The sequence below is a fragment of the Oncorhynchus masou genome, chromosome 30, assembly GCF_036934945.1.
Source record: "Oncorhynchus masou masou isolate Uvic2021 chromosome 30, UVic_Omas_1.1, whole genome shotgun sequence".
NCBI classification, from domain to species: Eukaryota; Metazoa; Chordata; class Actinopteri; order Salmoniformes; family Salmonidae; genus Oncorhynchus; species Oncorhynchus masou.
The window spans coordinates 59,635,600-59,648,924 of NC_088241.1; the positions used below are offsets into that span (position 1 = coordinate 59,635,600).

The 13,325-nt window shown below is 45.6% G+C and overlaps 1 protein-coding gene across 4 annotated transcripts in view; it reads right to left on the bottom strand.

Moving 5' to 3' along the window:
• LOC135522890 (GTP-binding protein Rheb) overlaps positions 1 to 13,325 on the bottom strand; it is a 41,956-nt gene that overhangs the window by 2,766 nt on the left and 25,865 nt on the right. For 2 of the 4 annotated variants that reach the window (XM_064949562.1, XM_064949564.1), the window contains exon 7: positions 72 to 192. In XM_064949562.1, coding sequence (XP_064805634.1) covers positions 72 to 192 — 121 coding nt within the window. The remainder of the gene's footprint in view (positions 1 to 71; positions 193 to 13,325) is intronic. The other 2 variants (XM_064949563.1, XM_064949566.1) reach the window with 1 other exon arrangement.

A 13,325-nucleotide genomic window follows, 5' to 3' on the forward strand; every position in this document is an offset into this window, starting at 1 on the left:
TAGCCTTGGAACATTCGGTGCCAAGATGGCACCCATTACAATGCTAGAGTAGATGTCAAACTCCATCTAACCAATGGCTCTGGGAGTGAATGTCCAGTCATCGCCATCACCTGGTTCTCTTTTGCAGAGGACTCCATGAATGCTGCGTTCCACGAGTCAGCCAGTGCTTTGCCTTCTTCACAACTGATTACACTGAGGAGAGAGGGAAACGACACGTCACAGTGACTACAATTAGCTTGTGACAGCAGTACAGCCCATACACACAGTTCCTGATCGTACTGAGGGGAACAGAATGACAAAGTGAACACCATTTGTTTGTAACGCTACAGTATAACACCATGTGAAAGTGTTTTCACAATGGGAGCCTTACAGGAGGGTAAAGGCTCTAATGATGGAACAGCTGTTTTCACTATGGGGGGATTCCGACGTGTAAATGGAACTGAGCTGTTTTCACTATGGGGGGATTCCACCACGTGTCAAGCACGTGTAAATGGAACTGAGCTGTTTTCACTATGGGGGGATTCCGACCAGAGTCAGGCACGTGTAAATGGAACTGAGCTGTTTTCACTATGGGGGATTCCGACCAGAGTCAGGCACGTGTAAATGGAACTGAGCTGTTTTCACTATGGGGGATTCCGACCAGAGTCAGGCACGTGTAAATGGAACTGAGCTGTTTTCACTATGGGGGGATTCCGACCAGAGTCAGGCACGTGTAAATGGAACTGAGCTGTTTTCACTATGGGGGGATTCCGACAGGAGTCAGGCACGTGTAAATGGAACTGAGCTGTTTTCACTATGGGGGGATTCCGACCAGAGTCAAGCACGTGTAAATGGAACTGAGCTGTTTTCACTATGGGGGGATTCCGACCAGAGTCAGGCACGTGTAAATGGAACGTAATTCCCTTTTCATGCACTTTTCTCTCTACGCATATTCTGACCTTGAAGTTAAGCATGAGAATAGCATGCTATTCACACTGGCAAAGCGCACGCCCCCGCAAGGTGGGGGGGGCCGGCAAGCTTTGAGGGCCCCGCAGATAGCATATGAACACGTCATAAGTTGTGAAATAAATGCTTTGAATTACAGGAAAGTAGCTTTAAAACTGAAAAGAGGTTGTACATTTTGCCAATGTGTAGAAAAGCAGGACATTCGGGACAATCCTTGTCTGGCAGGAAAACACTTTTTATAGTTGTTTTTGTGTGCATTATTTGAGCTCAAATGTTACATTTAGGGCAATTTTATAAGAAAAAATATTTGTTTTGGGGTATTTTCAACAACAATAAAATACTCATGCTCCAGAGCAAAGGATCCCAAAACTCTCCAAAAAGGGTTTAAAATTGTAAAAACTTGTAATAATGGATATCAACTGAATAACTATCTAAAGTAGTTTCTTGCAATAGCCTTCTGAATGTTAATCAATATTTCTCTCAAAACTGTGATTCCTAAAAGATGTGGCCGAAGATCTGGTAAACTCCATGAGATGTCTTAAATCGTTGTTTTTTTAATTGGCGATTTTCAAATTAATGAATTTACCATAATTTTACAAATGTTTGTATTTAACTTGTATTTTTAGAGGCAAAAATGTCAGTTTTAATTATCTGTCGACAATTCTGCCAGTGGTTTGTCAACTCTAATGCTTTGTTAATACACTGTTCTGCAACATATGCTTAAACAATGGAAGCATTTTCTGTGCAAGACCAAAGGGATGTTTGCTGTAAAAATGTCAATATATGTCCTAAATCTAGAAAATACGGTCAAAATGCTAACAGAATTAGCCCTGAAGCATTCAATAGTGCTAGAAAACAAAACAATAAAATACATTGAGATTTGCATTACATTTGCATTACATATTTGAATAATATCTTGTTAGAATTAAACAATCAAGGCCTTTAAACACTTGTTGGACAATCATTGAAACACTAAATGGCTTCTGACAGAGTTTACATGAATCCAGTTATTTTGCATTTTATGATTAAAAAATTAAATATTGTAACATAATGCTGTTCCTTCACGTGGTGTGATAGCTGATACTTTGGTCTTTCAAAATATACATTTCAAATGTTGTTAATATAAGGGTGACTGGGTAGCCTAGTGGTTAGAGTGTTGGACTAGTAACCAAAAGGTTACACGTTCAAATCCCCGAGCTGACGTTGTTGTCTGTCATTCTGCCCCTGAACAGGCCACTGTTCCTAGGCCATCATTAAAAATAAGAATTTGTTCTTAACCGACTTGCTTAGTTAAATATTAAGACAAATATTTGTGGGAAAAAAAGTTGAAATTGTCCCATCTTTCAAGAAACCCCGAACTCTAAAACTGCATATAAAAGGCTAAATGTGTAAAATAGCATGACATTCGCTATAATACTGCACTATGCCACTGGCTATTCACCCACTATTGGTGTGGGGCGGACAGCATATAAATGGTGTTGTGGAGGTGTGTCTACAAAGATGCCGTGTTCTGACCTCGACTTGATTCCCTCATAATTCCACTACCTTTCATTGCGAGGAAACCATGAATAAGGTTGAGTGGAAAAAGCTAGTTTCTTTTATCAGGACAGAAATAACAGCATGCTCTATGTACTTTAAATTACAAATTGATAAGAGCTAGGTAAATTAGTAATCCATTTGGAGAAGGGGAATTTAAAGACACGTGGCAATTGTTTTATATGATTTTCCATTATGATCCCTGGAGATGAATGTGAAATCAGACATATTGAAGCAAACTGAAAATCATATCAACATGACATGCATCGGGGCCCCTTTTTCACAGTGAAGCAGGCTATAAATAAGTTGTGTCGTTATTCTGAATTTTAGCCACCGTCAGTAATACCCACATACATATATAACTGTCCCTTTAAATGTTAATTTCCTTAAATGTGTAGCCTACATTTTGCATTATTACATTCAGTTCTGTTTACCTTGCTTTCCATACGTCCGTATAGTTGTTCCTGAGGGTCTCTAGCATTAGTGGATCATCGTCTAACGTTATACAATAATTTGTCATTTGGGACATGGAGCCTATTTGAATCATTATGGAACTCAGACCACAAGTAGCAGGTTAAACCTGGAGCACGGTTCACAACGACTGGACAGTTGTCATACACTTCCATGATTAGGGTAGCTTTATAGGACTATTGTTCAACCCCTATTGTACACTTTAAAAAAAAATGGATTGAATATGCCAATTTTCAGGATGACTCAAACCACTAATTTTTTTATTCAGCAATATATTTAGTGCTTAAAGGCTCTCCAAACCTGTTTATGATTCATACGTGACACCCAGTGTTATAACACGGTCATAACCATGTCATAATATGTAATAACAGCTACAATAACATGGTCATAACACTCATGACCCATGCATTTACACTTCTGACATGTAATTGCATTATTTCATGGCTGGCTATGACACCTACATAAGAGTGTCAAAACCCACATTTATCCTTTCGTTTGAAAGTTTGTTTCTAAAATCCTTTGTTATGAATTCTTAACCGTCATGTTTTCTTTTCATCATATTTTAAATAACATGTAGAAAATACACTTTACGACCCTGTCAAGAAGCATTAGGATCATCAGAATCATCAGTCAAAAAGAGGGTGTCTTGTCCCTCTCCTGTATTCATCCCAGTCAAAAAGAGGGCGTCTTGTCCTGCTCCTGTATTCATCCCAGTCAAAAAGAGGGTGTCTTGTCCTGCTCCTGTATTCATCCCAGTCAAAAAGAGGGTGTCTTGTCCCGCTCCTGTATTCATCCCAGTCAAAAAGAGGGTGTCTTGTCCTGCTCCTGTATTCATCCCAGTCAAAAAGAGGGTGTCTTGTCCTGCTCCTGTATTCATCCCAGTCAAAAAGAGGGTGTCTTGTCCTGCTCCTGTATTCATCCCAGTCATCAGTCAAAAAGAGGGTGTCTTGTCCCTCTCCTGTATTCATCCCAGTCAAAAAGAGGGCGTCTTGTCCTGCTCCTGTATTCATCCCAGTCAAAAAGAGGGCGTCTTGTCCTGCTCCTGTATTCATCCCAGTCAAAAAGAGGGCGTCTTGTCCCTCTCCTGTATTCATCCCAGTCATCAGTCAAAAAGAGGGTGTCTTGTCCCTCTCCTGTATTCATCCCAGTCAAAAAGAGGGCGTCTTGTCCTGCTCCTGTATTCATCCCAGTCAAAAAGAGGGTGTCTTGTCCTGCTCCTGTATTCATCCAAGTCAAAAAGAGGGTGTCTTGTCCTGCTCCTGTATTCATCCCAGTCATCAGTCAAAAAGAGGGTGTCTTGTCCCTCTCCTGTATTCATCCCAGTCAAAAAGAGGGCGTCTTGTCCTGCTCCTATATTCATCCCAGTCAAAAAGAGGGCGTCTTGTCCCTCTCCTGTATTCATCCCAGTCATCAGTCAAAAAGAGGGCGTCTTGTCCCTCTCCTGTATTCATCCCAGTCATCAGTCAAAAAGAGGGCGTCTTGTCCCTCTCCTGTATTCATCCCAGTCATCAGTCAAAAAGAGGGCGTCTTGTCCCTCTCCTGTATTCATCCCAGTCATCAGTCAAAAAGAGGGCGTCTTGTCCTGCTCCTGTATTCATCCCAGTCAAAAAGAGGGCGTCTTGTCCTGCTCCTGTATTCATCCCAGTCAAAAAGAGGGCGTCTTGTCCTGCTCCTGTATTCATCCCAGTCATCAGTCAAAAGAGGGCGTCTTGTCCTGCTCCTGTATTCATCCCAGTCATCAGTCAAAAAGAGGGCGTCTTGTCCCTCTCCTGTATTCATCCCAGTCATCAGTCAAAAAGTCTTGGGCGTCTTGTCCCTCTCCTGTATTCATCCCAGTCATCAGTCAAAAAGAGGGCGTCTTGTCCTGCTCCTGTATTCATCCCAGTCATCAGTCAAAAAGAGGGCGTCTTGTCCTGCTCCTGTATTCATCCCAGTCAAAAAGAGGGTGTCTTGTCCTGCTCCTGTATTCATCCCAGTCAAAAAGAGGGTGTCTTGTCCTGCTCCTGTATTCATCCCAGTCAAAAGAGGGTGTCTTGTCCCTCTCCTGTATTCATCCCAGTCATCAGTCAAAAAGAGGGCGTCTTGTCCTGCTCCTGTATTCATCCCAGTCATCAGTCAAAAGAGGGCGTCTTGTCCTGCTCCTGTATTCATCCCAGTCAAAAAGAGGGTGTCTTGTCCTGCTCCTGTATTCATCCCAGTCAAAAAGAGGGTGTCTTGTCCTGCTCCTGTATTCATCCCAGTCATCAGTCAAAAAGAGGGTGTCTTGTCCTGCTCCTGTATTCATCCCAGTCAAAAAGAGGGTGTCTTGTCCCTCTCCTGTATTCATCCCAGTCATCAGTCAAAAAGAGGGCGTCTTGTCCTGCTCCTGTATTCATCCCAGTCATCAGTCAAAAAGAGGGCGTCTTGTCCTGCTCCTGTATTCATCCCAGTCAAAAAGAGGGCGTCTTGTCCCTCTCCTGTATTCATCCCAGTCATCAGTCAAAAAGAGGGCGTCTTGTCCTGCTCCTGTATTCATCCCAGTCAAAAAGAGGGCGTCTTGTCCTGCTCCTGTATTCATCCCAGTCATCAGTCAAAAAGAGGGCGTCTTGTCCCTCTCCTGTATTCATCCCAGTCATCAGTCAAAAAGAGGGCGTCTTGTCCTGCTCCTGTATTCATCCCAGTCAAAAAGAGGGCGTCTTGTCCTGCTCCTGTATTCATCCCAGTCAAAAGAGGGCGTCTTGTCCTGCTCCTGTATTCATCCCAGTCATCAGTCAAAAGAGGGCGTCTTGTCCCTCTCCTGTATTCATCCCAGTCATCAGTCAAAAAGAGGGCGTCTTGTCCCTCTCCTGTATTCATCCCAGTCATCAGTCAAAAAGAGGGCGTCTTGTCCCTCTCCTGTATTCATCCCAGTCATCAGTCAAAAAGAGGGCGTCTTGTCCTGCTCCTGTATTCATCCCAGTCAAAAAGAGGGCGTCTTGTCCCTCTCCTGTATTCATCCCAGTCATCAGTCAAAAAGAGGGCGTCTTGTCCCTCTCCTGTATTCATCCCAGTCATCAGTCAGGGCGTCTTGTCCTGCTCCTGTATTCATCCCAGTCAAAAAGAGGGCGTCTTGTCCTGCTCCTGTATTCATCCCAGTCATCAGTCAAAAAGAGGGCGTCTTGTCCTGCTCCTGTATTCATCCCAGTCATCAGTCAAAAAGAGGGCGTCTTGTCCCTCTCCTGTATTCATCCCAGTCATCAGTCAAAAAGAGGGTGTCTTGTCCTGCTCCTGTATTCATCCCAGTCAAAAAGAGGGTGTCTTGTCCTGCTCCTGTATTCATCCCAGTCATCAGTCAAAAAGAGGGCGTCTTGTCCTGCTCCTGTATTCATCCCAGTCATCAGTCAAAAAGAGGGTGTCTTGTCAAGGCTCCTGTATTCATCCCAGTCATCAGTCAAAAAGAGGGCGTCTTGTCCTGCTCCTGTATTCATCCCAGTCATCAGTCAAAAAGAGGGCGTCTTGTCCCTCTCCTGTATTCATCCCAGTCATCAGTCAAAAAGAGGGCGTCTTGTCCTGCTCCTGTATTCATCCCAGTCAAAAAGAGGGCGTCTTGTCCCTCTCCTGTATTCATCCCAGTCATCAGTCAAAAAGAGGGCGTCTTGTCCTGCTCCTGCATTCATCCCAGTCAAAAAGAGGGCGTCTTGTCCCTCTCCTGTATTCATCCCAGTCAAAAGAGGGCGTCTTGTCCCTCTCCCGTATTCATCCCAGTCATCAGTCAAAAAGAGGGCGTCTTGTCCTGCTCCTGCATTCATCCCAGTCATCAGTCAAAAAGAGGGCGTCTTGTCCCGCTCCTGCATTCATCCCAGTCATCAGTCAAAAAGAGGGCGTCTTGTCCCTCTCCTGTATTCATCCCAGTCATCAGTCAAAAAGAGGGCGTCTTGTCCCTCTCCTGTATTCATCCCAGTCATCAGTCAAAAAGAGGGCGTCTTGTCCCTCTCCTGTATTCATCCCAGTCATCAGTCAAAAAGAGGGCGTCTTGTCCCTCTCCTGTATTCATCCCAGTCAGTCAAAAAGAGGGCGTCTTGTCAAGGCTCCTGTATTCATCCCAGTCATCAGTCAAAAAGAGGGTGTCTTGTCCTGCTCCTGTATTCATCCCAGTCATCAGTCAAAAAGAGGGCGTCTTGTCCTGCTCCTGTATTCATCCCAGTCATCAGTCAAAAGAGGGCGTCTTGTCCTGCTCCTGTATTCATCCCAGTCATCAGTCAAAAGAGGGCGTCTTGTCCCTCTCCTGTATTCATCCCAGTCATCAGTCAAAAAGAGGGTGTCTTGTCAAGGCTCCTGTATTCATCCCAGTCATCAGTCAAAAGAGGGTGTCTTGTCAAGGCTCCTGTATTCATCCCAGTCATCAGTCAAAAAGAGGGTGTCTTGTCCTGCTCCTGTATTCATCCCAGTCAAAAGAGGGCGTCTTGTCCCTCTCCTGTATTCATCCCAGTCATCAGTCAAAAGAGGGTGTCTTGTCCTGCTCCTGTATTCATCCCAGTCAAAAGAGGGTGTCTTGTCCTGCTCCTGTATTCATCCCAGTCATCAGTCAAAAAGAGGGTGTCTTGTCAAGGCTCCTGTATTCATCCCAGTCATCAGTCAAAAGAGGGTGTCTTGCCCTGCTCCTGTATTCATCCCAGTCAAAAGAGGGCGTCTTGTCCCTCTCCTGTATTCATCCCAGTCATCAGTCAAAAAGAGGGCGTCTTGTCCCTCTCCTGTATTCATCCCAGTCATCAGTCAAAAAGAGGGCGTCTTGTCCCTCTCCTGTATTCATCCCAGTCATCAGTCAAAAAGAGGGTGTCTTGTCAAGGCTCCTGTATTCATCCCAGTCAAAAAGAGGGCGTCTTGTCCCTCTCCTGTATTCATCCCAGTCATCAGTCAAAAGAGGGTGTCTTGTCCTGCTCCTGTATTCATCCCAGTCAAAAGAGGGCGTCTTGTCCCTCTCCTGTATTCATCCCAGTCATCAGTCAAAAAGAGGGCGTCTTGTCCTGCTCCTGCATTCATCCCAGTCAAAAAGAGGGCGTCTTGTCCCTCTCCTGTATTCATCCCAGTCAAAAAGAGGGCGTCTTGTCCCTCTCCCGTATTCATCCCAGTCATCAGTCAAAAGAGGGCGTCTTGTCCTGCTCCTGCATTCATCCCAGTCATCAGTCAAAAAGAGGGCGTCTTGTCCCGCTCCTGCATTCATCCCAGTCATCAGTCAAAAGAGGGCGTCTTGTCCCTCTCCTGTATTCATCCCAGTCATCAGTCAAAAAGAGGGCGTCTTGTCCTCTCCTGTATTCATCCCAGTCATCAGTCAAAAAGAGGGCGTCTTGTCCCTCTCCTGTATTCATCCCAGTCATCAGTCAAAAAGAGGGCGTCTTGTCCCTCTCCTGTATTCATCCCAGTCAGTCAAAAAGAGGGCGTCTTGTCAAGGCTCCTGTATTCATCCCAGTCATCAGTCAAAAAGAGGGTGTCTTGTCCTGCTCCTGTATTCATCCCAGTCATCAGTCAAAAAGAGGGCGTCTTGTCCTGCTCCTGTATTCATCCCAGTCATCAGTCAAAAAGAGGGCGTCTTGTCCTGCTCCTGTATTCATCCCAGTCATCAGTCAAAAAGAGGGCGTCTTGTCCCTCTCCTGTATTCATCCCAGTCATCAGTCAAAAAGAGGGTGTCTTGTCAAGGCTCCTGTATTCATCCCAGTCATCAGTCAAAAAGAGGGTGTCTTGTCAAGGCTCCTGTATTCATCCCAGTCATCAGTCAAAAAGAGGGTGTCTTGTCCTGCTCCTGTATTCATCCCAGTCAAAAAGAGGGCGTCTTGTCCCTCTCCTGTATTCATCCCAGTCATCAGTCAAAAAGAGGGTGTCTTGTCCTGCTCCTGTATTCATCCCAGTCAAAAAGAGGGTGTCTTGTCCTGCTCCTGTATTCATCCCAGTCATCAGTCAAAAAGAGGGTGTCTTGTCAAGGCTCCTGTATTCATCCCAGTCATCAGTCAAAAAGAGGGTGTCTTGCCCTGCTCCTGTATTCATCCCAGTCAAAAAGAGGGCGTCTTGTCCCTCTCCTGTATTCATCCCAGTCATCAGTCAAAAAGAGGGCGTCTTGTCCCTCTCCTGTATTCATCCCAGTCATCAGTCAAAAAGAGGGCGTCTTGTCCCTCTCCTGTATTCATCCCAGTCATCAGTCAAAAAGGGTGTCTTGTCAAGGCTCCTGTATTCATCCCAGTCAAAAAGAGGGGCGTCTTGTCCCTCTCCTGTATTCATCCCAGTCATCAGTCAAAAGAGGGTGTCTTGTCCTGCTCCTGTATTCATCCCAGTCAAAAGAGGGCGTCTTGTCCTCTCCTGTATTCATCCCAGTCATCAGTCAAAAAGAGGGCGTCTTGTCCCTCTCCTGTATTCATCCCAGTCATCAGTCAAAAAGAGGGCGTCTTGTCCCTCTCCTGTATTCATCCCAGTCATCAGTCAAAAAGAGGGCGTCTTGTCCCTCTCCTGTATTCATCCCAGTCAAAAAGAGGGTGTCTTGTCCTGCTCCTGTATTCATCCCAGTCAAAAAGAGGGCGTCTTGTCCTGCTCCTGTATTCATCCCAGTCATCAGTCAAAAAGAGGGCGTCTTGTCCTGCTCCTGTATTCATCCCAGTCAAAAAGAGGGCGTCTTGTCCCTCTCCTGTATTCATCCCAGTCATCAGTCAAAAAGAGGGTGTCTTGTCCTGCTCCTGTATTCATCCCAGTCAGTCAAAAAGAGGGCGTCTTGTCCTGCTCCTGTATTCATCCCAGTCAAAAAGAGGGCGTCTTGTCCTGCTCCTGTATTCATCCCAGTCAGTCAAAAAGAGGGCGTCTTGTCAAGGCTCCTGTATTCATCCCAGTCATCAGTCAAAAAGAGGGTGTCTTGTCCTGCTCCTGCATTCATCCCAGTCATCAGTCAAAAAGAGGGCGTCTTGTCCTGCTCCTGCATTCATCCCAGTCATCAGCAACAGAGCATTGGGGTAGGTGCATGTCTGACATCAATGTGTGCGTAATTACAATTATAATTCAATATGGTCAATTAAAAAGATATATATATCAATTTATCATAAACATATTGTTGACACGTAGGCTATGGTGTAAGGGAATGTTTTGCCCTGTGTGGTTTTGTGGGTTTTGACACATACAGTACGTAGGTGTCATAACCAGCCATAAAACAATGTCACAACAGGTTTAAATATGTCATGACAGTGTTATGATCATATTATAACAGGTTATGACAAGTTGTGTCAGTTGTCATGACCTAACCATAAAACTGCCTAAAATCTACAAGATAAGAGTATTATGAAATCTACCTGAGACAGAGACGAATATGCATATATTAGATGACTTTCTTTCATTGATCCCTTTATTCTGAATCATTCTCTACAGATATTCTAGTTAGCCTGTAGAGAAAAATGTAATAAAAAACGTACACCAAATTTAAAGGGATGGCCTTAGATAAAGGTCCTGAAAACCCTATTTAATGAAAACTCCACAAGAAAATATGTTGGCCAGCAAGTGGGTTTTCAGTGTTTGAATTAAAATGTGTTCAGAGCTCAAGGGAACCACACCTGCAACGTCTAAATACCAACTACTGATAAGAGCTTAGGAAAGGCGTGCGTAAGAAAGGTGTCATTTCCTATGTCTGAATTGGGGCCTATAAGCTACAGAGTAGGCTCGCTACGCTATTTCTCAACACTACCCTGGTCCCAGATCTGTTTGTGCTATATAGTCAACTCCTATGGTCGCAGCTAGGGATGTGGCGGTCACAAAATTGTCAGCCGGTGATTGTCAAACAAATAACTGAGTCTCACGGTAATTCACCGTTAGTTAACATAAACACATTTAGCATCTCCTGGCTTCCACTGTCTCTCCTACAACCACTACTCCTGGCTGACCACAAATGCAATTATGCATGTAATGCTTTTATTATAAAGTTGGGGAAAATTATATTCCCCAAACTTGAAACTCACGAACTGCTTATGTATGCCAGTCAGGCTCTTATAACCCTTGGAAAGCGGATTCATGTGCTTAATTTTAAAGAAGTTATTTGGCCGCTTTAGTTGTGATACAAACCTTATTAAAACATACAGGCCTATGGGTTAGGCTACATGAGGTGTGTGAATATGATGAGAAAAAGGTTGTTTTTTTTAAGACATTGTTTCTTGCCTTACGCTGGGCATCATTAACAAGTGATATGCTAATATTGTCACTCATCACACTAATCTTGATTTAATCTGGTCTTTACATATACTAAATAATATATGTTTAAAATATGTTTTGATTTAGAATGGACCATTATCATTCACCTGTATCAAAACAGGCGCAGTGGAAAAAAATACATGTGATTGGAGGATACATTTCCCAGTGTTGTTTTTTTCTTCATGCCAGCCAGGTAGGCTATACTCCTGTTATAAATATAAACAACGTGCTTAATATTAGGAAAGTTGAAAAATAAATATAGTAGGCCTAGCCTATAGAAAGATGGGATCCTCATCTTTTTAATAGAGGCCATCACTCTGTTTCTTCTGCAATTGCATAGCCTATAGAAATGTTGTGCAACATGAGCTCTCATGAAGTGTTTGATTAGATTTTCAAATACATTTGTATTGATGTCAGAGTGATTAGAAGGACAATTGTGTGCTGAGTACCAGGCTGTTAGCAAGTTTGGTAGGCTACTAACGGCCAGCAGCAGTGTCAGAGCTTAGAGAAACCTAATTACCGTGACTAAATGGTCATGTGAAATTTGACTGCCTTCATGACTTGTGACCGCCGGTGTGGCGGTAATACCAGGTTATTTATACACCACGCCGACTAACTGAAAAGACAGCATCACAATACTAAGATAACATCCCCTTTTCCCCACTGATCCTAACTGCATCGCATGAGTCTTCAGCCGAGCCCAAAGCTACATAGCTCAGGGGTGTAAACCCCTTCACTCCCATCCACTCCTGTGATTTAATAGCCTGGAGTTATTGATTCATTAAAGAGGTCCAGCCAGTTCTCACTTCGCCCAGAGCAAGCCTTTCACTGCCCTCGAGACAGGAAGAAGAGAGATGGGGAAGTGATCAGTAATGCCTTGATTACTTTAGTGGACTAACACAGTCTACTAGGCTCCTGTGTGGCTGTGTGTCTGGGTGGGCGTTCAATGGGCAGTTCACAACCTCACTCCACACTGAGAAGAACATGAATAATCTCAATGCAGCGTACATCACCTCAATGGGGCCAGCGTGTGTACATCACCTCAATGGGGCCAGCGTGTGTGCATCACCTCAATGGGGCCAGCGTGTGTGCATCACCTCAATGGGGCCAGCGTGTGTGCATCACCTCAATGGGGCCAGCGTGTGTGCATCACCTCAATGGGGCCAGCGTGTGTGCATCACCTCAATGGGGCCAGCGTGTGTGCATCACCTCAATGGGGCCAGCGCATCACCTCAATGGGGCCAGCGTGTGTGCATCCCTCAATGGGGCCAGCGTGTGTGCATCACCTCAATGGGGCCCAGCGTGTGTGCATCACCTCAATGGGGCCAGCGTGTGTGCATCACCTCAATGGGGCCAGCGTGTGTGCATCACCTCAATGGGGCCAGCGTGTGTGCATCACCTCAATGGGGCCAGCGTGTGTGCATCACCTCAATGGGGCCAGCGTGTGTGCATCACCTCAATGGGGCCAGCGTGTGTGCATCACCTCAATGGGGCCAGCGTGTGTGCATCACCTCAATGGGGCCAGCGTGTGTGCATCACCTCAATGGGGCCAGCGTGTGTGCATCATCACCTCAATGGGGCCAGCGTGTGTGCATCACCTCAATGGGGCCAGCGTGTGTGCATCACCTCAATGGGGCCAGCGTGTGTGCATCACCTCAATGGGGCCAGCGTGTGTGCATCACCTCAATGGGGCCAGCGTGTGTGCATCACCTCAATGGGGCCAGCGTGTGTGCATCACCTCAATGGGGCCAGCGTGTGTGCATCAATGGGGCCAGCTCATCACCTCAATGGGGCCAGCGTGTGTGCATCACCTCAATGGGGCCAGCGTGTGTGCATCACCTCAATGGGGCCAGCGTGTGTGCATCACCTCAATGGGGCCAGCGTGTGTGCATCACCTCAATGGGGCCAGCGTGTGTGCATCACCTCAATGGGGCCAGCGTGTGTGCATCACCTCAATGGGGCCAGCGTGTGTGCATCACCTCAATGGGGCCAGCGTGTGTGCATCACCTCAATGGGGCCAGCGTGTGTGCATCACCTCAATGGGGCCAGCGTGTGTGCATCACCTCAATGGGGCCAGCGTGTGTGCATCACCTCAATGGGGCCAGCGTGTGTGCATCACCTCAATGGGGCCAGCGTGTGTGCATCACCTCAATGGGGCCAGCGTGTGTGCATCACCTCAATGGGGCCAGCGTGTGTGCATCACC